We start from the raw sequence: 26447 nt of genomic DNA, 5'->3' as shown, positions 1-26447 counted from the left end.
ACTGAAAGAGGAGGGGGGCTAGTGGCGGGGGGGAGGACTGAAAGAGGAGGGGATCGGGGGGAGGGAGAGGTTGGGGGGGATGGTTCTGTAGCTCCAGGGGTCTGAAGGATGAAGGGGTTCTAGGGGGCTGAGGTGGCGACTGCTTCCTCTCTTATGACAGGGGGGAGGGGTCTCCCCTTCCCCTCCCGTCCGCAATGCCTGGGGCTTAGGGTGTGCGACCTACCCCCTACCCAACAAGAGCCCCACCTCCAAAAGGGACCCGGGAGTGGACTGAGGGGCTGGCCTGGGAAGTTGTGTGTTGTTTGGGGGTGGGGCGTGTCTGTGAGATCATGGAACAGGTTGGTTTGGGAGCCAGGACTCCTGGATTCTACTCCCCGAGCTGCCCCTGACGATCGCTGCTCCTCTCTGTGGAATAGATCCAGTGATATTGGCCTGCTTCATGGAGAGCTCATGGTTAAAAACCAGAGCCACCCCCACCTGGATTATCTGTCACTGCCTGTTACCCGAATCGGGGATCTCTCCCTTTGTCAGTTACACTGAACATTTTCTCCATTGTCGGAAAACAGTGTATTCAGCCGGCCCCCTGTTGTCCAGTTTGCCACGGTTCTGCTGTAGTTTGCTAGTTATTAATAACGCCATGGATATTAAAACTGCTGCATCTCTAAGGATAATAAAAAGTTGCTCCGATTCATAGATCAATTGAGCTGTCTGATTTAACTTTTTTGTTTCTAGTTTCATTGTTTTGTATTTCAGAAGCTTGCAGAATGTGTAGTTTACAAAAACAATAGGGGGATGTTTATTTCTTTTAGCAGCTGCTTCTATTTATAGACATTTTTGTTTGGAAAACTTTGTTAGCGTTCATAAGATGCTACTTGAGAATAGTTTCTTATTGACATAATTGTTAATAGTAGACAGCAGAAAAAGTTGCGTATCTGTCCAATAGGCTGTGTCAGGGGTGGGCAAACTTTTTGGCCCGAGGGCCATATCTGGGTATGGAAATTGTATGGTGAGACAATGCTCACAACATTGGGGTTGGGGTGGAGGAGGGGGTGAGGGTTCTGGCTGGGAGTGCGAGCTCTGCGGTGGGGCCAGAAAGGAGGAGTTCAGCGTGCGGGAGGGGTCTCTGGGTTGGGGCACGGGGTTGGGGTGCAGGGGGGGTGAGGGCTCTGGGGTGGGGCTGGGAATGAGGGATTTGGGGTGTAGGAGGGTGCTCCAGGCTGGGACCGAGGGGTTCGGAGGGCGGGAGGGGGATCAGGGCTCTGGCTAGGGGTGTGGGCTCTGGTGGGGCCAGAAATGAGGAGTTCACGGTGCAGGAGGGGGCTCCAGGCTGGGGCAGATGGTTGGGGTGGGGGTGCAGGCTCTGGGGTGGGACTGGGGATGAGGGGTTTGGAGGGCGGGAGGGGACTCTGGGCAGCACGTACCTCAAGCAGCTCCAGGAAGCAGCGGCGTGGCCAGGCGGTTCTGCACGCTGCCCGGTCCACAGACGCAGCCCCTGCAGCTCCCATGGGCTGCAGTTCCCAGCCCATGGGAGCTGCAGGGGCGGTGCTTGGGGTGGGGCAACACATAGGAGCCGTAGGGGGTGACATGTCACTGCTTCTGGGAGGCACGCAGAGCTGCGGCATGTGCGTGCAGAGTGGCCCTCAAGCCCACTTCCTGGCTGGAGCACGGGAGCAGGGCAAGCCCCAGACCCCGCTCCCCAGCAGGAGCTCGAGGTCTGGATTAAATTGGCTGGCGGGCCGGATGTGGCCGGCGGGCCATAGTTTGCCCACTCCTGGGCTATGTGATTCTAATTTGCCCTTGCTAAAAATTTCCATAAAAACGCTAGAGCAAAACTTAGGGGTGGGGGGAAGGGTATAAAAATAATTCTGTTGATTTTGGACTTTGTGTTTTAATAAATAAATAAGACAAACAACAATTGAGCCAAATTTTGAACTGACATTCTTGCTGAAATGTTCAGCAACAGCAAATCAGATGTGTTTATATATACAGTATATATGTATATGTGTATATATAATCTGAGTTGTATATAATTTCCACACGCTATTACTGTAAATGCTCTTTGTCAATAAGAAACTAATATGAAATGTAATTCTCAAGTTTATTTCTTGAAATGTGCAATAATCTCATTTTTTTTCATTCAATTTTAAATAAATAATCATTAACATCTGAGGTTTTTATCTTGATTTGTTGCTAGTACAATAAGTAAATAAAATTTTCAAATGGTACTTGGGGATAAGCAGCATTTTTATCCATCAAAAATCATATAAATAGCTACATCTAAGTTTGTATTTTGACATATACACAGGTATTACTTTTCCCAGCATTGAAACACAGCCAGCTACAGCCTGTAGTATGGCAGCTGTTTAACAGTGATCAGCGACGCTGCACAATAATTTAGTGCAGGAAATGCATAATACTGCACCTAATTGAGAGTGCTCTGGCATTGTTATTTTTTAAAGAGGAAAAAAATAAATTAGTCTTTGCAAACTATTGTAAAGGTGGAGGGGAGATCAGATTTTCATCCCGCCATTCTGAATTATATCATCTTTATTTTACTGTCTATAAAAGTCTAATTGGACTGTCACTTGTAGTTGGAAAAGCCAAACTCCCAAGAATGTCAGGAACATGGAGAACAATTTGAGTGTGAAGATGATACCTACGTGAAATTACCCAGTAACTGAGAAGCACAACTACAAACTATCTCGATGCGAAGCAAAGATAGGAGGAATAATAAGAGGCCAATATGGCTCTCTCAAGAACTCTTTAATGACCTGGAAATCAAAAAGGAATCCCTACAAAAAGTGGAAACATGGCATAATTGCTAAGGAGGAGTACAAAAGAATAGCACAAGCACATAGGGACAAAATCAGAAAGCATAAAATGAGTTACATCTAGCAAGGGAGATAAAAGGCAATAAAAAGAGGTTCTTTAAATACATTAGGAGAAAGAGAAAGATGAACAGTCCAGAGGAGAGCAACAAAAATGATAAAAAGTTTAGGAAACACGGCATATGAGGAAAGGTTAAAATATTGGGCATGTTTAGGCTTCAGAAAAGAAGACCAAGGAGAACTTGATAACAGTCTTCAAGTATGTTAAGACCTGTTATGAAGAGGACTGTGATCAGTTTTTCTCCATGTCCACTGAAGATAGGACAAGAAATAATGGGTTTAATGTTTCCCCATTGCAGCAAGGACGATTTAGATTAGATATTAGGAAAAACTTTCTAATTCTAAACTGACTATAAGGGTAGTTAAGCTCTGGAATAGGCTTCCAAAGGAGGTTGTGGAACCCCCATCATTGGAGGTTTTAAAGGACACTTTGGACAAGCACCTGTCAGGGATGGTCTGTGTATACTTGGTCCTTCCTCTGTGCTGGGGAATGGATGACTTCTCAGGGTCCCTTCCAGCCCTACATTTCTGTGATCTAAGGCATTGTCCTTTCCCCCCCCCCCCTTACTATCTGATTTCTTTCCTGATGAATGGTTAACAGAGGATTACTGTTTCTTCCTATTGTGGTAATTATAAATTGTTTGTTTTCATGTTTGTCCAGGTGCCAGAGATATGGGTACCCTTAATAAGCTATTATAAAGGAATAACTTGTACATCTTTATGTCCTCTTGTAATTACTGTGATGCTCTAAAAAGAAAAAAGGGGAATGGAATCTCATAGCAGAAAGAACCTTGACAAGCACTGGCCTGGGACAAATTCCACCACTTTGAGTTCCCGGTAGTTTATGATCTTTGATGGTGAATTGTGTTTCCTTTCACCTCAGTAATGGAGAATACCACAGCATTTTACATTTTTATAATCTGCACAGGGACAAGAAAAAATAGCTTCTAAGTTTTAGACCTATAGAGCTCCAAATGGTTTAAGATACAGAATCACATATTGAAAGAGACTGACACATCTGCGATCATCTGAGGCTCCTGAGTTAACAGACCCTTAAGGAGAGGCCTGTGGCAGGATGTTTTTGGGAAAGGGTCCTTTGCTCTGAAAGTGTCCTTTGCCAGTTCACTAACAAAACATTGAATTGTTGAACTTCATTGCACAGTGCAAGGACTGTACAATTTCTGAGGTTTTCCTGAAGGGATTGGGCGTGGGGAAGACTTTATTCTTGATTAGCTGGAGGGAGTCACCTTGTGAATATTGACCTGACTCATTTTTTTAATGTTTTTTTATAAGTTGTATTTTTGCTTGAAGTTTAAATAGGTGCATTTAAATAAGTCAAAGTGAGAGATTTTTCTTTAAAGGATTGTTGTTCTAAAGGTTTTGTTAATACCAGCCCAAATTGCAGGTATTAGTACTCCTGTCCTAAACTGTTTTATACTCATAAAAAACCTGCCACATTCCTTCTCAGAAGTGGCCACACTTCAGTTGTAAGTGAAGTGATCCCTGTTTATATTTTTACATAAAACTTATAAAGTGCTTTGGAATGAAAAGTTCTACATAAATGTATTATATTTTTTATTTTTTGAATAAGTGTGTGTGTTTTGCATCTTTTTTCCCCCAGCCTGGGTTGACACAGTCTGGGAACTAGATTTCACTGAGACAGAGCCTCTGGATTCCAGAATAGAAGAAGGGATCACAGAGGATGGACTTGATGCCTTCAGCGAACTTTACAAGAATCTCTACTCTTTTGTTGCCGAGGACCATGGGACCACTGAAGTAAGTTGGAAATTATCCATGTCTCTACTTGGTGGCAAAGATGTACCCACTGAATCTTCCTACTATCCATGCTCTCCCCATCTTTCTGTAGTAGTTTAGTAATTAAATATTTTGACCTCCGAATGAGTAACTGATATTTTATACAGTTGTATTCAAAGAATACATATCTGAGATGCAGGCTGTTTCAGAGAAGGGATATTAAAATAAAAAACCTACATATGTGGGGAGTGGACAGAAGGACAACTTTTCAAAATCTTAATGGTAGCTGACAGGGAAATGTATTGCCCTGGTGTGGTTCACAAAAGAGTTCTACAGTTAAGTCGTGGCTAGGCGTCTTGTGAACGTAAGTGTTATTCTAACCATCTCTTCTCCATCCATTTACTTAAAATCATGAAAGAAAATCTCTAATTTAAACAAGTTTGGTTATCCCAAGTGATGTGGTTCAGTGAATTAAAAAAAAAAAAAAATCTAGCGTGTGAATGACCTGTTTCTCCTTCAAACCAGCATCACAGCCCTTTGTGTCCTTTTTGATCTGAGTGGCCATGATAGCAAGTGCCCTCAGAGGGGGGAATTGATGTGAGATTTACCATAGTTCTTACTGTCAGTTTTCTGCTTTGTCTCAGAGTATCTGGACCCTCTTTGCTGAGAACAATCTCTCCCCCAATGCTCTTGTGGCTGTGTTGTATCACTTTGTCCAAGTGGCCCAGAATAAAAAGGCTAATGTACAGCAGCGGATATATGCTCTCCATGCTGCTGGGCTGTACTACTTACTGCTTGAAATCCCAGGTAAGTAGATAGACCTTCCTTTCTGTTCTTGCTAGTGTGGCTAATTTGGCTCAAGCTGTCTGGACAGTGCTTTGACATGTCTCTTGTTCATAAGAACATGAAGTGGGATAGGAAATGGCTGTTGAGCCATTCTCCTCTATAGTTGTGTGGATGTGCAGTGCTGGAAAGTTGCTATAGTCTTAGTGGTTTGGTGTCCTATGTGAAACAATTTGATGATCTCAGTCCAGGTCCTAATTGCCAGACATCTTCATCAGTCTGTCCCCCTTATTGGCAGTTTTAGCAGAGAGGCCTGAATGTGACATGGAGATTGAACTTCTCCAAGGGAAGATTGTACTGCCAGTGCTTGTGCTGTACCTGCTTTGTAGATAGAGAGGATTTAGCTCACTAGTGCTTTCAGGCTGATCATGAAAGCAAAATTCTCTGATTAAAATAAAAGGTAATCAGAGTTTTCTAGCAGACTGACTATGGCTGCATCCTTTTGTGTTTTAAGGCTGATGTACATTCTAGTTAAAAGTTTTGTGTTAAATAATACAGCAAATTCCAGATTGGCTCGTTGTCCTGTTCTGTAAGCACCAACTGAGAATGTTTTTGCTGATTTTACTCCTTCCTGCAATTTAATTTTGTTAATTTAAATACTGATTTTCATTTTCTGAACCTCAAGTCACCAGGATGGCGCTCGTGTTCTAGCCATCTGATTGTGCTAACAAGTGGAGCAGATGGCTGAATAATTTTATGCTTTTCATGTATTTGTAGTTTTGTTCTGAAAATGGCTTAAATCCTGATCTGTTTTGTTTCTGGGCAGGCAGCGTAGCTAATCAGGTGTTCCATCAAGTGATGTTTGACAAATGTCTTCAGACCCTGAGAAAGAGCTGGCCTCAGGGATGTGAATTGACTAGGAAAAGGAAAAAGGATCATGCTAAAAGCTCTCAGGCTGAAGCAAGAAGAAATAAAAAGAAAGGAAGGCCAACCAGGAAGGAGAACTTTGATGTAAGATGATGTTCATACAATATCTTCAGATACAGTACCTTTATGCTCTCTATTAATTCATAAATCAGTAGGAAACTTATTTAGTTTCCAAGTCAAAATGAGACTTCTCTTATCTTCCAGCACTTTACTCTCTCAACCTTGCATTCTGAAATCAAGCTGTGTTCTTTTTACTTTGAACATTGTTACAAACTTCTGAAAAGCCAGGCATGGAAAGTTAGCTGGCAGTTTCTTTGATGATGAGTGAGTTGCGATATAAGAAGGCGTACTGTTCTTCAGTATATTGTTAACACGTTCAGCAGCATATAGACAAGTTGATGTTAATCATGAATGCAGCTGTAGCTGTCTTGTACATTTAAGAGACCTGCATGTTAATAGAACTAGAGGACTAAGAGTATTCAGATCTCTGTACTAATCTAATGATGGGAGTCTAAGGGCTAAATACTTGCAGCCTCTTATGAAGTGCACCTCTTGAAACGTTCTAGCTTTTCTAAAACCTTCTTTGTTATATTTGTTAACATTTAGTTGAGTCCTGAACTGGACATCAGAAATCTGAGGGAACATGAGGGCAGGGTCATGATGAGGGAGGGTGGAAAAGAGTAGGCCGAGCTAGGAATTTGGCTTTGTGTACATCAATATCAGAATTCAGACGCCCAACCCTAGTTCTGCAGGGGTTTTTGTTTGTAAACTCTCAGATGGGAACAAGCTGTGTGAGGTTTTTCTGCGAGCCCCCTTCTCTCTTTTCCCAACTAATACTAAATGCCTTTTAAATATTTTGAAATAAAATATTTGGTACATTGGATACAAATTCCAATCCTGCTTTACTATTAATTAAGTAAATTCTAGCCTCAGAGTTTCTGCATAGTACAAATAAGAGTTTCTGCTTTCTACGTAAAAAAGCGATTGTAGCTATGATAAATGCTGGTTCTGTCTTCTACCAATCTAGATGGATGAGATTTTTGAAGAGGATGAGGATCAAGAAGAAGAGATTTATTTTTCAGCACATGACCTGCTTCAAATTCGGGAAGCCATCTTCTTCCTCCTGAAAAACTTCTTAAGACTTCTGCCCAAGTTCTCTCTGAAAGAGAAACCGCATTGTGTGCAGAACTGCATGCAGGTAACTGAGACTACTAAGGACTAAGGCACACCGACAGATCCTCATCACTGCCCCTCACATAACCTCACCCCTTTGCTTTCTTGCAGACCTTTGTTGAGTTGACAAGTTTTGAGCCTGCAGTGCATGAATTCGAGTTTTCAGGAACAATGTGAGCTATTACTTCTTAATGTTTATACATTGTTTGGAAGAGGTAAAGCGGTGAATATATTAAGTATTATTACTCTGTGGATGTTAAAATGAAAACCGTGATTTTTCTCTAGATAATATTGGAATGTGTGTTCTTCCTAATTTACATAGAAATGATATTCAGTGAATTTTAAACATGTCTTTCCAGTTAATACAGAGTATGTTTGGTCACTTTATTAAAGTAAATAAATACCCAACAGTAGATGAAGCCATCTCAATGTGTTCTTTTGTTTAGGAATATTAACCAAGCGAAATACGTCCCAGAGTTGGCCTATCACGGGCTGCGGTTGCTGTGCTCCCCGCTTCATGGTGTAGAAAATAAGGTAAAAGTCTTGACAGAATCTTTCAGGTCTTTATTTATACGTCGAAAAGAAACAATTATTTCCCCCTTTAGCAGGTCGCTTTCATTATATACATATGTTTCCCAGTTGGAGATAGGCTTAGGTACCTCTTTTTCCTCATTCCTATGTCCTGTGACTTCTGTGATGATTTGTTGTCTATCTATACAGCATAGTTTAATGAAAACATTTTGGTAATTGTGTTTCAAAATCAGGATAGCTATGTAAAGTTGCATCTCTTTAATATCTTAGCGCAGAGGATCTGAACAGTTACTGACTTGAACTGACACTTCTTTTGCTTCCTGCTAGGTGGTGCTCTAATTCTATCTGTTAGTAGTCTCTGTTGTGGCATTGTTTGGTGATAGTGGACAGTGGGGATTGTGGGAATATTACACACTGTGGTAAACAGGATTAATGCAAATTGGCAGAAAATTCTAATTATACCAGAAGTCTACAGCTTGGCCTTTTTTATTAATTTGTTAAATCAAGCACCCCGCATAAATGCTTAATTATTTGTATATTGTACCTGTTTCCATAGAGCATGTGAACTTACCAAGTATCCATGTTTTTCTGGATTGTAATACAATGTCAAGAGGCCACTAGTGCTCATTTTTCAGAGTTTGAATCCTCCTTTCTATCTCTTCGCTGCTCAGGCCCCTCAGTCAAATGATATGAATAATAGGGACAGTGTGACAGCTAAATTATGGCAAGCAATGGAATGCCAAAAATGTACCTTCTGCACCATCAGTGCATAAGGAAGCAAAGGCATTTAATTTAAGGTGTTTTCTGTGAGAAAGTAATGAATTTCCCCAAATTCTGTGGATTTCTGTTGTAACTGATTCATAGAGTTTAAGGCCAGAAGCCTGACTGCCTATACACCAAAGGCTGTTAAATTTCAACCAGTTACTCCTATATTGTGTTCCACTTGAAATTATGCACCTTTTTAACTTGATTGCCCTGCTGGAAAGTAATGTTTTAGGTCTTTTCAGGCTTGTATGACATCAGTTAGGGTAAGTATAACCCCACTATAAAAAAGATGCTCTCTGTGTATGTAGCTTCCCTTTTAAAGTATTCTGTTCGGATTTTGTTAGGGAAAATTGTTTAGTATGAACCTGCTTGGATTATTTTATTAACCAAGGCAGAGTGGTGTTCTAGTTCCTGTACCTGTTGCTGAAGATCAGCTGATTCTGGGTGTCTTTTTCTTTCAGACTCTGCACCGTATCTTCCATCGTCTCCTCAATGTCATCCTCATGCTGGAAGGGGAAGAAGGATCCAGGCATACAGCCCTTTCTGTCACACCACAGGTTATTGGTGCTAGGAATCAGGGAATAAAATTCATCAGGTGAAGTACAAAATTGTTGGGTTTTCCCTCTGGCATTATCTTACTCTTCATTGCTAGTTAATAGAGGGATTAGAATAACTAAGGCTTATTCTGAAGCTGTTGTGTGTAGGTGAGGATTAATTTCAATTTCTGTCATAAGAGCTAACATAGGACTTGTCTTCGGGGGCGGGGACGGGGGGATGACACTGAATGTTGAAAAGTGGGATGGGAGGGCAAAGATCTCCTGTTTTAGACTTGCAGCAAATTGGGGGGATTTTAGTTCATTATCATTTAGTTAGGAATTTATCCTTTAATTCTCCAGTCATCTTTCTGTTTCTTAGCTTTTTGCTTTCATTTATGCTGTCCCTTATACTTGGAACAATATCCTACTTTTCATCTGCCAAGGGCCCGTTCTTTCCTCAAACCCTATTCTTAAAACCTGTTCTTTACAGGAATCTTTCTTGTATAGGCTCTCCATCTTTCTGTGCATCCCCTACCTGTACTGCTGTCCCTTATCTTGTCTACTATAGAACGCAGGTGTTTGGGACAGACAGTACATATCTAATTCGGTTTTGCAAAGTGCTGCTCGAGTTTTTGGCTCTATCTAAATGATTGTTTAATTGCAACTAACTGGTGAGGACTTCGAACACTTGGGTACCGGTGGACTTAATACCAGAACTGACCCAGGTATGGAGCTTTACGATGTTATCCTATGCAGCAGTCACAAGAGGGTGAGGGTTAGCTAACTGTTACATGGAGTTTGTTTTTAGTACACTACTTCTAATGTGTTGCTTTTGGGAGCAGCTGCTATTTCTGACTTCCTCTTCCTGCACTTTGAAACAAGAATATTTTAAAAGCACAGTTTATACAGAGACCAGTGAACAATATTTAACAGTCAGAGTAGGAATAAGGAAGCTCTGTGTACAGCTGCCTGTCTGAATGTAGGAGATGGCCTTGTGCTAATTTTTTGCTCCCTATTACAATAGCAACCTGTTATAAGTTGCTTGTTTCTGTTTTGTGCAGCTCTATAGTAGACGAACTAAAGGAAGTCGCCTTTCCTGTGCTCCGAATCTTACTCCAGCATATCTGTGCCAAGGTATGTTAGCTCCTTTTTATATCTCGGATCTAAAGACAGTGGCACTATTCTTGGATAGACTGTGATGCCTGTGAACGAACGTGGAGAATCCATTTCCTTAACTTTCACTGTTTAAAAAACTTTATCACCATGGGTCTTCTGTTGGGTATTTTAGTATGTCTGAGATTCTTGTGATAGAGTGACGCTTTAGATCCGTGTAAGTGTTTTCAAACTGTCAAAGTATGGCACGAATCTTAGCAGAGAGAGTCTCATGGACACTTCTCCACTGTTCACAATTGCTTGTACCTTCTATTGACATCTTTAACAAAAAAAATTAAAATCCTGTGACAAAGCAATTACTTATGTGGCCAAGTAAAAATAGAGAAACATTTAACATATATGTAGTTACTGTCAGTGTGACTTTATTAGCTGGAAACAACATAACAAGAACATAAGAACGGCCGTACCGGGTCAGACCAAAGGTCCATCTAGCCCAGTATCCTGTCTACCGACAGTGGCCAATGCCAGGTGCCCCAGAGGGAGTGGACCTAGCAGGCAATGATCAAGTGATCTCTCTCCTGCCATCCATCTCCATCCTCTGACAAACAGAGGCTAGGGACACCATTCCTTACCCATCCTGGCTAAGGTTTACAAGAGCCGTGTGACCAGCCAGCTGTCCATGGATCACCCTTTAAATCAAGATCAAGTTTTTCCAGTCTTCAGTTGCCTCGGGAAGCTAGTATTATCCCCGTTTTATAAAGGGGGAATCTTTGCTTTTGAGGGTTTGAGAGTTGCCCGAGGCCATATGTTGATCCATTGGCAAAGACAAGCTTAGAATGCTGGAATTCCTGATTGACAGTCCTGTGCTCGAACTGCTAGGCCATATTACCCTCTTGAATAAACTGATATTTATTCTGAGGACTGAAATGCGTTTTAGCTATCATAACAGACCATCCGAATATTGGTCTTGGCAAATTCCCTTGTCCTTGTATTTCAGGTCCCAGATAAAGCTGACTATCGTACCTATGCCGCGCAAGCCCTGATGCAATTGCTGAATAAGCTCCCTTGTGCAGAGTATGCTGACTTTATAGCTTGGCTTTATAGGTACTCACATAATACCAAGGTAAGTGTATATCCTATTTAATACACCAGACCTTTGGACAAAGCTGTATTTTGAGCATGTAAAACACTGTATAAGTACTAAATAGTATTTTTCTTATTGCTGGTGGCTCGTAGCAACTAGATTACAGCTGTGATAGATGTCTCGGTGCTTTAACACTTCCGTAATAGAGAATCTTGTGTTCTTCACTTCCATAGATTCCCTACAGAGTGTTTGCCCTTGATGTAGCCTTAGCTCTGTTGGACCTGCCAGAGAGGAAACCGGACAGCTCCTTGTCTGTGGATCATCAGAAGCTTCTAAAGCACAAGTTTCTGGTGCAGGATATGGTGTTTGGCCGCTGCTCAGACAAGGCACCTACGGTCCGCAGCAAAGCACTATCCAGTTTTGCTTACTGTCTGGAAATGAAAACTGCCACTACGTTGGAGAGTATACAGGAGCTATTACAAGGCAGTAAGTATGGCAGCTGAATTCAGTATTGCTAAATGTCTCTTGAATTTTGGGGGGAATAATTATTGGGAGATCAAAGATCTAATTGTCAAGGAATTAGAAATCTGGGCCGAGGTCCCTCAGGTGTTATGACAAAGTGAAAAGGTAGATGTGTCTTGTTACTCATTACAACTTATATTTAGAAAGGCTTTATTGACAATATGATTGTTTTAAATAGACTCCTCTGTGTGATGACTTTGAAAGACATTTACAAGCTACTAAATGACTCATTTAAAAAATAAATAAATTCCTCATTCCTGACACACAGTTATATCTTCAGAAACCTTTAGTGTCTGGGAAGTTTAAATCTCTCCTGTTTAGCATTCTAAACTTCCCATGGTGTGATAAAAGCCAGATGGCTTTTATCCTATTCTTAGATTACCTGCCTGATTATTTTTGGAAAGAAGAAGAATCCTGAATGGAATTATCTTGTTTGAATCTTTTTCTTCTTTCTGCAGCTTCTGGTCATACACTTTTAGACACAAACAACTACTCTGAGAGTTTTGTAACCCACACAGAAGGTAAAGTCTTCTCTTATAAATGTTTCTTTTTCCTCCACATGCCTTATGTTCTCTACAGAGAAATAATTTTGATATATGAAATCTTGGGGGGGTACATAACATTCTCCATTTAGTGATGCGCCACACTGTGCAGAGAACGTGTCCTTTTTGTATGCTCAATCCTTTGATTTACTGATTTTTTTTTCTTTTCTTCTCTTAGCTCACTCCGACCATCCACTGAAGACTCTTCCGACTTTCAAGACCATTGAATTGACCAGGGATGGTGATACCACTATGTTTGATGGTACGTTAAAATCACACTTGTCTTTTCAGCTGATATTAGGTTTTGGCAATGTCTAATGGCAATCAGATCCTCTTATGTGTATTCAGCATCTAGTTTTCTATACAAGTAGACAGATCTTTCCATGGAGATTTTAGGTTCCACGTATGTGTAATGAGGGGAGAAGTGGAATTTTCAGTTTTAAAGAAATTCCATTTCCATTTAAGTCTGGATGGACCGCTCTGGAAAGTATATTTAATCTTGACATATTGATGTTCATTTCTACTGATGTGGCAGAAGCACTTGTCAAAAAACAGATTAATTACCATCTCTTTTGGAAGGAGTAAATTACGTGGATTATAACACTTGTAGCTCCATCGCTTATGATAATATTAATAAAATCTCTTGCTTCAGTGCACAAGGAACAAGTATGTTTTCCCCACATAAAATATTGCACCTCTGACTAGGTGCATTATGTGGGAGTGGAATTCACTTCTCTACAGCATCAGGTATTGGCTACTGCTGAAAGCAGGTTATGAGGTTAAATGGACTGATGCAACATGGCTAGCCACTAGTCCGAACTTGTCCACATAACAGAAATTAGCGCGCAGCTTGGCAGCTCAGCACGTATCACATTATTAACCTCTTGGAATCCCTCCACTGGCTCCTTTTCATTTTCCACCTCATGTTCAGGCATCTTGTCCTGAGCTTTTGGGAACTGCACAGCTGTACCTACATCTTTGCTCTCATATTTATTACTCCTCCCACCACCATTCCCTTTGTACAGCTAATAATCCCACTTCACTATTCCCCTTGTGTCCCTCATGTATGTCTTTGTTACTTGTCCCATGCTGCTCCCTACACAGGAACTCCCTCCCTATCTCAGTGTGACAGGCCCCCATCTTCTCTATTAAAATCCTTCCTTAAAACCAATAAGAATCCACTCAGTAAAACATATGATATTCTTATAAGTACTACTCTCTCAGATAGAAATGCCTCTAGGCCACTCAGTGTATGATGTGTTCTCTATTTAGGTTGTAGGCTCCATGGAGTAAGGAGTGTGGCACTTAATAAAACAAATTAATAACAATAACTCAGTGCAGTGGGCTGGCTGTGCTTGATAGGATAGCTGGAACACCGGGGACATGTGAGCCAAAGTTGAGGTACATTAGCAGAGTTGTCTGGCTGCATTATACTTGACTCAGGCCTGTGCTAATTTCTTACTTACATGAGGACCACACAGTTCAAATATTTTAGAAAGAAAAGAAATGGTAAACAATGTATTCAAAATGTGACCAAACCCATGTATAGAAGAGACAAAAGAATACCGGTGTTGGCCCAATGGGGCTACTCCTGGGGGAATTCTGCATCACTGCCTGTGTGCAGAATTCATGTCCCCAGCAAATTTCTTTGCTTCCCTGCAGAAAAATGACTTCTGAAGGGGAAGCAAAGGAAGCCGCAAGAGTGGTCACACACCCCTCCCCAGCAACGCAGGCAGATTGGTTTGGGTGCCTGGAGCAGCCAGTTGAGACATAAATCACCGCCGTGGGGGAGGGGAAGGCCTGGGCAGTCATGCAAGAGAGAGACTGTCCCACTCGCTTGCTATTGCAGCACACTTGGCATGGAGGGGCAGAGCTTCGGGGTGTTTCTGAGGAGCGAGGCGTCGGGCAGGCTCTGTCCCCTCAGGCAGAGCAGAGTGTAGCAGCCTGCCTGCTTAGGGATTTGTTCCCATTGTTCTTAGAGGACTCCCCCAGGAGTATACAACAGGTGTAAAAGTTTTAAGGCTCCTTTACATGGCCAGAATGGTGTAAAGGATAGTATGGCCTTATAAATGCTTAAGGTGCTTTAGTGATTAAAACTGGTCTAAATTTTTGGACTGAAAAAACTTCCTATCAAAATGTGCTCCATGAACTGTTTGCGACTGACCTTTCTGGAGATGGTCAGTAGCCCATACAAACTGTGAGTTTGATTCCCCAGCCCTCACTTGTTCTTCAGTTGCCTCTGATGTAATCCTGAGCATATGGCTGCATATATTTGTTGACTAAGAGGGATAGCTCAGTGGTTTGAGCATTGGCCTGCTAAACCCAGGGTTGTGAGTTCAATCCTTGAGGGGGCCATTTAGGGATCTGGGGCACATATCTGATCTGTCTGGGGATTAATCCTGCTTTTAGCAGGGGGTTGGACTAGATGACCTCTTGAGGTTCCTTCCAACCCTGATATTCTATGAAACTAGAAATAAAGGGTCAAACCTTGCTACATTACTATTCTGAAAGGGAGTTTGGGGATTTCCTCCAATGCTCCCCACTCCAATTCTTCATCCATTGTATTGTAGTTTAACTAAATTACCGAAAGAATTGAAACCATTTGACCAATAAAATATGAAGAATTTTGCAGAATTTTAAAATATTGTGTGCATATTTGGTGCAGAATATTTTGGCGCAGAATTCCCCCAGGAGTACAATAGGGCTAATGTATGTTACACAGCATGCAGTGCATTATGTGTACTACATCATGTTTGTTCCCTTTCTAGTCCTTCTCTGCCTGCTGAAGGTCACCTTGATACTGTTCCCGTCCATTATGCTGAAATGCTCAGTCAGTGCCAGTTGGCAAGAGCATGATTATCTTAGCCAGTTGGTTCCCCCTGCAATAGTTTAGTTTGTCATGGACTGACCTCCCCAGAAAACTTGTTGCTACTAATTGAGGCAGTATATCTCTGTTCCAGTAAAAGAATCTGATATTATCAAGCCATCTAGCAGCTGGAGTCAAGTGGAGAGAATAGCTGCCCTTTAAAAAAGGCATTTAGGGCCCAATCCAAAGTCCATTAAAGACAGTGGAATGATTCCCATTGACTTCAGAGGTCTTTGGATCAGGCTTTTACTGACTAGAACAGAGAAGCGCGCAGTGCTCCAAGCTGGACATGTATTATAGAAACACTGTTTAATTGGGGAATCATTTTACATGGAGACTTTGCAAAGTATACATAGAAGAAGATGAACATGTAGGAAATTCCACTATAGGAGCTCTGAAAGATAACAGCAGGATTGAAGCTAATTCGCCAGAACAACCAGTTTTAATGCTGGAATGCTGATAATTCTGTGTGTCAAGGGTGATAACTGACAATATAGGAACCTAGTTACATCTACCAATTAATAAACTCGCTGGTAGACTATATAATTTCCCCTAATCATGTGTAAAAGTTTGTTTCAGTATGGGCAAGGAAAATAAAAGTTTTAGGCCTAATTTGCATGTATAGGGAGCGGAAGTGTTCTTCTGCTTCCACCAGGACTCTTGAGTTCTATTTTTGCTCTGCCACTGACTCTGTGACTTCATGCAAGTCACTTGACCCTTCTATGCCATAAATTCCCCATCTGCAAAATAGATTTATTAATACTTCCTTCATCACAGGGGGTTGTGAGGTTTAATTCACTAATGTTTGTAAAGCATACTGAGATTCTAGTGTGTGAGGCTTGTAACCCATTTTAGATTATTTCCGAGGAGTTTTCTCATGTCCCGCTACCCAAATCTCTGTCCCACAAACAGCAGAGTTACCATCATACAGACTTTCTTGAGAGTTTTGCACGGTTTTAATTTGATAAGGCTTTTAAGGTTAAAAATGATCTGAGGCCCCTTTATAAAGAAAAACAATTGGTCAAAAATTACATATTCCCTTTATTTTTATTTTATTTTTCCAAAACGTTTAGAGATGCTACAGAAGCAGAAAAGGCAATAATAACGGGGGATTTCAACTATGCTCATCTTGCCTGGGTATGTGTTGCCTCAGGGAAGGATGCAGAGACTTCTAGACATATTAAATGACTGCTTCATGGAGCAACTTGTCCTGGAACCCACAAGGGAAAGGCAATTCTTGATTTAGTCCTAAGTGGAATGCAGGATCTGGTCCAAGAGATGAATATAGCTGAACTGCTCGGTAATAGTAATTTAGCATACTTGTAGGGGGGAAAATACCAAAGAAACCCACCACAGTAGCATTTAGCTTCAAAAAGGGAAACCACACAAACATGAGAGAGCTAGTTAAATGGAAATTAAAAGGAACAGTCACAAAGGTAAAATGCCTGCAAACTGCAAGGAGGCTATTTAAAAACATCATAATAGAGGCTCAAACTAAATGTACACCCCAAATAAGAAAAAGAATAATAGAACTAAAAAAATGCCAACATGGCTAAATAGCAGAGTGAAAGAGGTGGTTAGAGGCAAAAAGGTGTCCTTTAAAAATTGTTGGTGTAGCCATGTTGGTCCCAGGATATTAGAGGGGATGTAGAGGAGATCCCCACATCTGAGCCATTCTTTTTTGGTGACAAATCTGAGAAACTGTCCCAGACTGAGGTGTCAGTAAAGGAGGTTTTGGAACAAATTGATAAATTAAACAGTAGTAAGTCACCAGGACCAGATGGTATCCCCCAAACATTCTGAAGGAACTCAAATATGAAATTGCAGAACTACCAATTGTGGTATGTAACCTGTCGCTTAAGTCAGCCTTTGTACTGGTTGATTGTAGGATAGCTAATGTAACACCTATTTTTTAAAAAGGTTCCAGAGGTGATCCTGGCAGTTAGTAAGCCTAGTAAGCCTAACTTCAGTACCAGGAAAATTGGTTGAAACTATAATGAAGAACAGAATTATCAGGCACATAGATTAACATGATACGTTGGGAAAGAGTCAAGACAGCTTTTTTAAAGGGAAATCATGCCTCTCCAATCTATTAGACTTCTTTAAGGGAGTCAACAAGCATGTGGGCAAGAGTGATCCAGTCGATATAGTATTCTTGGATTTTCAGAAAGCCTTTGACAATGTCCCTCACCGAAGGCTTCTAAGTAAAGTAAGCAGTCAAGGGATATGAGGGAAGGTCCTCTCATGGATCAGTAACTAGTTGAAAGATCGGAAACAACGGTAAGAATATATGGTCAGTTTTCACAATGGAGAGCGGTAAATAGCTGGGTGCCCCAGGGATCTGTCCTGGAACCAGTGCTGTTCAAAGTGTTCATAAATAATCTGGAAAAAGTGGTAAAGAGTGAGATGGCAAAGTTTGCAAATGATGCGACAGTTAAGTTCAAAGCTGGCTGCGAACAGTTACAAAGGGATCTCACAAAATTGGGTGACTGGGTAACAAAATGGCAGATGAAATTCAGTGTTTGGTAAGTGTAAAGTAATGGACATTGGAAAAAATAATCCCAACTATATACACAAAATGATTGTTTCTAAATTAGCCGTTAAAACACACGAAAGAGACCTTGGAGTAAACATGGATAAGTATAACTTGGTCAAAAAAGAATTAGATAAGTTCATGGAGCATAGGTCCATCAATGGCTATTAGCCAAGATGGTCAGGGATGCAACCCCCTGCGCCTGGTGCCCCTAAACTTCCAACTGCCAGAAGTTGGGACTGGATGTGGCAGGGGATGGATCTCTTGCAATTGCCCTGTTCTGTTCACTGGCACTGACCACTGTCAGACACAGAATATTGGGCTAGATGGACCATTGGTCTGACCCAGTATAGCCATTCTTCTGTACATAACTTTCCTTTCAGGATTTTACCTAAAATATGAAAACAATACAAATATATTTAAAATTACAAATAAAGTATTTGAAAATCAGTTTTTCTTTGGTTTACCTGCCAGATCGTGTGTGGTTTTTCTTTCCCTGTCAACAACTGATGCTCAACAGAGTGCGGAGCTGTGCTCTACCTTGTCAGAGTGTGCTGCTTGCCCTATCAGTATCTCCTGGTGGTGCTGCAGTCTCTACCTGTGTTGGATCTCATGACTCTCTTTCCATGCTTTCCCTGGACAGGGAAGGAGATCATGGTTATGCTGAGACTGAGAGCAGGGGATGAGAAGACAAATGTCCGGAAGTCTGCACTCCAGGTATATTCTCTACTGAGTACTGTGTGCTATTAATATAAACATGTAGGCTAACATCCTGCAATGAATTCATGCAGTGATCTGCCCACATGGAGCTCATTGATGGATCATGGCCTCATTTTGCTGCTCCTGCAGCATACAGGCAGGTCTTTCAAAATGCCTTCTCCACTTGTTCCTGATAATTGATGAGTGAATAATGCAAGCACAATGATGATGAAGAATTCTACCAGTACTCTCGTTGAAGATCACTTATTCCATCATTTAGAAATAGGGCTTCTTTTCAAATGTCAGTAGGCTTTTAATTTAAGCAACTTCCTTATATAAATTGAGGCATGTTAGTTGGGTAGTTAGTCAAGAATTCATGAACTCATTTACAAAGGAACTGGATTTTATCCAGCTTCGATTTTGGAGTGTGCTGCTTTAGTTTAAAAAAAAAATAATCTTAGAATAACAGGCAGTTGGTCTTGAAAGAGACTGTCCTCTTGAAATCTAGTCAGTTTAAAAAAAAAAAAAAAAAGTGAAAATAGTTAAGCATATAATCCTGGCCCCACAGTTCTCTTGATAGTTGATTTATACTTTTACAAATGTATTGTTTTGGGTCTTTAGAATGTTTTCCTTTCCCTTGTTACTGTGTGATGACCCACACAAATGCAAAGGGAAACTGATTGTGACTGTACAGGGGGAAAGGTGAAGCTAACTTTACCTAAGTGCTGTTACAAAGCCTGTTCACTTTCAGTTTTTGTGTCCCCCAGTGTACCTCTAAGTCTTGGGATTTACTGTCATTGGGACCAGTTCTTCTCCCATTGAAATCAATAGGAAGTGGATTGGATTTTTCGTTGGCAGCCAAATGTGCACCCATTGTATTCCTATCAGTGTTGTCATGGTGATTGATTTATAGGTCTTCATGAGTATTTTGAAGCACAAGGTGATCCCATGTACCCCAGAAGACTTGTCCACTCTTCAAGATCGCTGCCGGGACCCTGCCGTCTCTGTACGGAAGCAGGCACTACAGTCGATTACAGAGCTCCTTATGGTGAGGGGAAAGAATGCACAATATTTATCAAGACTGGCAGAGTATAATTTTATTTAAAGGGGAAAAAAGAGGGAAAAGACCTCATAAATTACTAGCCACTTATTTCTCCACTGAATTTCTTTAGACTGATTTAACTTCGTTGCCTGTGACATGAAAGACATATCTTACTCTTACGCATAGTTGTGAATAACATTAGACATTTCCTATTGTTAAAAACATCTCTTTCTGGCTCTGATACAGCTCTCCTGTAGCAAATTGGTACGTTTGTTGTTCACCTTGTCAGGTTAAAAAAAAAAAAAAGTCTGAATCGTACTGAGATTGCAGTATGCAGATTGTATCATTGAAAGATTTTTCCTGCTTTGATATTTATTTACAAAAGGTTAGTAAAGTAGGATAAGAGCACAAGTTTTTTTAGGCACAGCTCACTACTGCTCGTTTTAAGTGGCCTGTTGTAGTGCTTTACTGGGACACTGTGTCACACTGATTTTAGTTTTAGTAAATAAATATTACAAACCTCAGGTCAGTAGGAATAACTGATACCTTGATCATGAATATAATATTCAGCAATTCCATGGTGATGAAGAGATTTAAGGCCACTGGTCCCATACACTGTAAGACTTCAATACTGTTCCATCAATACCTTGGAAACTAAAATTTCTTGAGTCTGTCAGCATGTCTCGGCTCTCATTAATCCCACCATAGCATCTGAATGCGTAGAATCTGAATTACTGGCTTCAAAGTATTTCTAATATGGAATTTTCTTCTCTTTAGACTCAACACAATAATGTTATGATACAGAAGGCCTGGTTAACAGGTGTCGTCCCTGTTGTGATGGACAGTGAGAACTCTGTGCAGGAAAAGGCCTTGGATTGCCTTGATCAGCTTTTGTTGCAGCACATTAAAGATTATAGTAAGTTCACGCACGAAGACCGAAACCAGACACTGGCCTGGGATCTCCTTGCCCTCATCACTGCAGAAAACCAGGAGTTGAGGTAGGTCAGTTGTACTGCCAATTCCAGTCAATAAAGAGGAGTTTGGACTCGTATGTCGGCCCCTTCCAACTCCGTGTTTCTCTAGTCATGTATTGCTGTTATGATGCTTGTACTCATATAAAAACACGTGAAATGTGTCCAGCTAACCCTGTATCAGGAGATTATTGATTGCACTGTAGAACAATAGTAGCTTGTTTATCGGTTAGAGTAGAGGACTGGGACACAAGTTCAGGGTTCTGTTCCCATCTCTGTCTCTCACTTTCTGTATGACTCCAACCTTTGTGCATCTGTGTTTACTTACAGTTAAAATGTATTTAATACCTACTGCACAGGGATGTTGTGAGGCTTAATTAATTTTTGATAAAGCACTTTGAGATCCCCAGGTGAAAGATGTAATACAAGTACATGTTACTATTAAGTGATACTGTCAGTGCTAATGTGGGTATTGTTATATTCTAAGCTTCTTGTGTTGCTCTACCGGTTTAACGGGCAGGGTATAGCAGGCCTGAAAATCAACAACCAATTATTTCTATGTTGGCAATTGGTGAGCACAGCACAATTCTCCTGTGTATTGGATGTTTTAACTTTATTGTCATTGATGCCTTTTCCCTGAACTCCAGTCTTTGAATGGGAGAATGACACATGTGGTGTGTCTTTTTGGTGTATTGCTAGGAACTTGGACTGTTAAAGTTAATTGAGGGTGTGGTGATGAGAAAATTAACCATCTATATATTTATAGAGATCAGAGTACATGGGTTTTTTTTTCCCCTCTTCATTCTGGTGTACAATATGTTACTTGTCTTATGACTAATAGTATCTTACTGCCTTTTGCAGAACGCTGTGGGAAGTAGCAAAAGAGATGAGGTGACACACAAAATGACAGGGACAGAACACTGATTAAAAGCAGCCTTATGTTTATTAGTCAACAGCATGTAATAGATCTTAAATAGAAAACTGATCTGTCGGTCGTGCTGTCTTTCTGGCTTGCAAAATTATTTTACCAGTCTAATTTTGGCCCTTGTATATCATACTTTGCACATCCATAACACTTTCCAACTGCGAATTTCAAAGCACTTGATAAACATTGAGTTTCAGAATTCCCCCAGCAGAAGGAAGGCAAGTATCCTGGTCCTTGTTTGACAAAAGGGGAAACTTTGGCCCAGAGAGGTAAAGTGAATTGCCTAATGACACAGAGTGAGCTTCCTCAGAGATGGGGGTAAACCCAGACCAATAAATCCCAGTCCTGTCCCTTAATAACAAATTTATCTTCTTCTTGGCTTGGGGATGTTGGCTAGAAACCGCCCACAAAAAATCTTCCCTTGCTGGATTCTTCTAGTTAAGTTTTCTTGGCTATAAGCACACCAGACATTGGGCCCAATTTAGCAGTGACCTGAAATGTATAGTGTTACATCCATGTCTATGTGGCAGAAGCTTTGTGTGCACTTGAATTATGAATTGGAATATGGATGTAAATATTTGAGGTTAAATGTAGAATGGAAATCCTGATTTGCTCAGAACAATGAGAAGTAAAAGTTTTTTTGCATAAATAGCCACCAGCCGGCAATGTCACCAGCTTCATTGTGTTGCCTGCTGTGTGAAGGGTGGACTGGCTAAAATTGCTGGTCCCTAATACAGTTCCCGAGACTAGCTGTTTTGTCTGTTGTGTGCTTATCTCTTTTCTCTTTTCTGTCTTCCTTGCAGCCGTTATTTAAACAAAGCTTTTTACATATGGTCCCAGAAGGAGAAATTCTCCTCCACTTTCATAAATAATGTAATGTCACATGTGGAAACAGAGCATGCTGCATCAGCCTGGATGCTGCTCGCAAAGGTAGCAGGTTCCTCACCCAAGCTGGATTACTCCAAGATAATTGAATCCTGGGACAGTGTCAGCAGGTGTGTACCTCTATCTTAATCATTCGGCAATAAAGAGACATACAGGGCGGGCCAAGAGAACGATCTCCTCTTCCTGCCTCTCCACAGGTAGAGTGCTGTTTGGTGACTGCTTAGATCAAAGTGCTTAATTTAAGCTAACAGTGCTTCCATCTAGGAGAGAAGCAGTGGCCTGCAGTCTTGAGGTAGAGCCCGATAATCCAGTACCTTAAAGTTGCCTTTGAGCTTTATCATGTTTTCATTCAACCTGACGGTTCTGTCTTCAGCATGCATAATCCAAATGAAAGGATTTTCTGACTCTAGTCAGTTTTTCTTCTTAGATTAATGTTTCTATTTGTCCCCTTTACGGCCTTTCAGGCAGCAGAATACCAGCACTGATACCGCAGGTCACATCCTGTGTGTAATTGGCCACGTTGCGAAGCATCTCCCCAGAAACACTCAGGGCAGGCTGATTGGTGAGTGCCTTGGCGTGGGTCAGTGTTCAGCTTTGCCTCCCAGCTCCACTGTATTTTTGTCTTTCTGTTAATAGTCAGTTAGCATGAGCACTCGCCTCAGCTAGGTGTTTGACCTTCTTTTCAGATGATATCAAGTGCTGGCTGAAGCAGTTTAAGTGTCCCCTGGAGGTGATTAGCCCAGCTGTTGAAGCTCTGCAGAAGCTCTGCCATGCGTACACAGATGCCCCTGAGGAGGCACAGGTGGGGCTTCGAATAGACTGTTTTAAAAGTGTATTTCACATGTCTTGAGAAGACGGAGACGTTTTCTTCTCCTGAAAATGCTGGTTTCTTCAGCGCACAAAGGAAAGAGACTTCTGACTCTAGAAAATTGCACCTCTGTTCTGTTTAACCATCTTTATTGGTAAATCATACCAGCACTGGCATACACCTAGTGTGAAAGATGGGTTTGAGAGAGCTGCTTCTTTTTTTTTTTTTTTTTTTTCCAAGAGGATGTTTTGCAATTGAAATCTGCTGAATTCACTACCTACAGTAGTGCCTGTTTTGATACAGAGTTTTGTGATTTGGATGATTTTCCAGTAGATTATGTTGAGGCTACAGACAGGTTCCATATATGCCACCAGATTAAGTTGGTCACTACCAACCTGCTGTGGACTCAAACAAGTGAAAGTAGGTGACAGTGTTCCGCAGACTCTGTTAATGGAACAACTTGTGACAAAGCTAAGGCAAGCTGGGAAGGGGAGCAGGTTTGTGTAAAGATCTTTCTTTTATAATGAGGTCTGCAGAATGCGGAAAGCTGGGGCGATTCTAATTTACTGGTGGAAAATTCTGCCTCCCTTTTAATTTTGCCACCTGGTTTCCCTTCCTTTTTATGGCCCATCTCTCTGCTCCATCTCAGTAGCTGGGAAGTGGGCTATCTTTAGTAGCTAAGTTCTAGAGCTCACCCTAAGCAGTGTTGTTTAAAAAAAAAAAAAAAGGCTAAATTGGCATGAGTTTTCCCTCAATATTAGACTCTTCCTACATATAGATTAATTTCCTTTCCCAATATTAATCACATCTACCTCATAATGGTGTCTTAGACATCTACCATGGGTAGCCAAGTAAATAGCTTGAGAAAATGCAGTAACCACACTGTGCTTTGCTGAGATGCTGTTTAGTAAATTCCTACAGCAATGTGCTAAAGCAGGTTCTTCTGTTTCTATCATTGGGAGATTGTAAGGTTCACAAAGCAATGCCAAATGAAGACAATTGACCCTTTCTGCCTAGATACCAACAATCCCTGCATTTAAAGTTAAAACCTAAAGAGGAAAATAACTGTTCAGATCAGATGTTCTTTTGCAGCTTTTACCTAGATTTTGTTTGCAGCTGATTCCTGCAGCTAGATTGTTAAATAAAGACTGGGACAAGTTTTTAGCCATAGAGAAACTGCTTAGTGTGAGGGAGCTGAGAGAGAGATATTATTCATTTCAGAGTCTAGAAAAAGGTTTTAGTTTACCAATTCAGGACTAATGCATGGAGGATGTTTTACCCATGATGCATTTCTTTAACGAGCACTGCATTGACTTGCCTTCATCTTGAAACAGAAGCTGCTCAACCAGGTATGTGGAGATCTAGTATCTGTCTGTGAGAGCTACATCTCCAGTATAGTCCTCAAAGAGGATGGAGCAGAGCAGCTGCAAGAAGACCTCTTGGTAAGCTTGGTATCCTTTCTGTACTGATTGATCAAAGAATTCATTTGTTCCCTCTTTAAAATGATGATTGCATGATTGTCCAGTTGAGCTGTGTTCTCTGGAGTACTCTGCCTTGTACATTGATACAGGATTTTTTTGTTTTGTTTGTTTGTTTGTTTTTTGGCCTTTAGCTTACTTTTCTGATATTTATTATGGAAATAAACATGAATTAGAATCATATATTTGTTTTATAAATATTCACTGGAATAGTTCATGAGATGCAATACTTTGTTCTCCTGTGAGTCCTAGAGAACAGCAGGCCCAGGCCAGTCACCACAAATTTGACACGGTATTACACACAATAAGAAGTAGGGCTTGGAAAGTAGACTGCAACTGGGAATCTTTCCTTGGTGAGTGGGACAGCCCAGGCCATCAATTTCTACAGAATCTAGCCTTTCCTTAAACTACATACATACATAAATAAATAAAAACCTCTTTCCAGCCCTTATGGTAATGAAGACAACACTCCAAATGTGATCAGTGCGGTGACCTTTTCTTTAATCTCAGTGGCTCTACATCAGATGTGCTTGTTTTATGGGAATTTGTCAGCAAATTCAAGTCTATGGATTGAAAGTCAAAATAGGCTCCTTCTGATTCATGTATTGCCACCACCGTAAAGCATTCTGTAGACAAAAGGTTGCCCTCATTTAGACCTGTGCAACCCCATTAACTTAACATTAGAACCTGTTAGATCTGTGCAGCTTTGTTGCTTTTACCTGGGATGCACAAATGTAGCTGAGCTCTCAATTTGAAGGCAAAGGGGTGTTGCACGGGCGACCCTTTCAGTTGGAATATGATTTATCCTGTTGATGCACAATCCAGAGCAGAATCCACTTCATTCTCCCAGAGTTGTGCTGGTTTGGCAGGAGTGGCAGTAGTTAGAAGTAGTAAAAACTCTGTCAACTCAAGTCAGCAGATATGACTTTAATACACAGGGAACTGCTTTCAGTAAGAAATTCTCATTTTCACATATTCACTTCTCAGAGCAGTCCATTCTTAAAGGGATCTAGTCATCATTTGCATCCATTGGAGGCTGAAGAAACATAGCTCCTCTATTCCCTTGCCACTCTTACTTTCTCCAATCTTGAGGTTTCTAGAGAGGGGAGAGTATCATTAGTTTACAGTTATAGGGGAAAATACTAAATCCCTGTGGTATTTCTGTGAGTACATGTCTATAGACTCTTGTGTGTCAGTGACTCGATATCATTCCTAATGGAAATGTTGAGTGATGTGCCAGAAAGCTATAGAATAGACTTGATTTCCAGAGTTTTGGGGGAGTTGCAGTGATTATACTAATGCAAAATGCATCATGTCATTGCCTTCATTTTTGTTTTTTGGGAAAAGTAGGAATTTAATTGCCTGTTCGCAACTTGTCAATAATAGATGTCACCACTGAAATTCACCGTGTAGTAGGGACAGGTCTAAAGGAACTTGGCTCTCTGCAGTTAGATAGTAATGAATTAGATCTAACTGAGCCTCATACAGGCCTACATCACAGGTGATGTCTTCTCTTTTAAAGGGCAGAGGGAATTTTAAGCTGTTTTGGAAGCTACTGAAACGTTGGCTGACTTGGGTAACGTGTGTGGAAGCTTGTTGATTTAATTGTCAGCCTTGCTGT

General features: G+C 41.0%; 1 protein-coding gene across 1 annotated transcript in view; it reads left to right on the top strand.

Annotated features, from left to right (window-relative positions):
• Positions 1–5388: 5388 nt before the first annotated feature.
• NCAPD3 (non-SMC condensin II complex subunit D3) overlaps positions 5389–26447 on the top strand; it is a 39168-nt gene continuing 18109 nt past the window's right edge. The window contains exons 1-18 of the mRNA XM_065417196.1: positions 5389–5450; positions 6253–6437; positions 7381–7551; positions 7638–7699; positions 7973–8060; positions 9284–9417; positions 10420–10492; positions 11469–11594; positions 11789–12041; positions 12536–12598; positions 12798–12881; positions 18662–18735; positions 19631–19765; positions 20537–20757; positions 22459–22650; positions 23005–23102; positions 23227–23342; positions 24683–24790. Coding sequence (XP_065273268.1) covers positions 6285–6437; positions 7381–7551; positions 7638–7699; positions 7973–8060; positions 9284–9417; positions 10420–10492; positions 11469–11594; positions 11789–12041; positions 12536–12598; positions 12798–12881; positions 18662–18735; positions 19631–19765; positions 20537–20757; positions 22459–22650; positions 23005–23102; positions 23227–23342; positions 24683–24790 — 2151 coding nt within the window. The 5' untranslated portion in view covers positions 5389–5450; positions 6253–6284. The remainder of the gene's footprint in view (positions 5451–6252; positions 6438–7380; positions 7552–7637; positions 7700–7972; positions 8061–9283; positions 9418–10419; positions 10493–11468; positions 11595–11788; positions 12042–12535; positions 12599–12797; positions 12882–18661; positions 18736–19630; positions 19766–20536; positions 20758–22458; positions 22651–23004; positions 23103–23226; positions 23343–24682; positions 24791–26447) is intronic.

This window comes from Emys orbicularis, chromosome 15 (genome assembly GCF_028017835.1).
Source record: "Emys orbicularis isolate rEmyOrb1 chromosome 15, rEmyOrb1.hap1, whole genome shotgun sequence".
NCBI lineage: Eukaryota > Metazoa > Chordata > Testudines > Emydidae > Emys > Emys orbicularis.
This window is presented reverse-complemented; position numbering and strand designations above follow the sequence as displayed.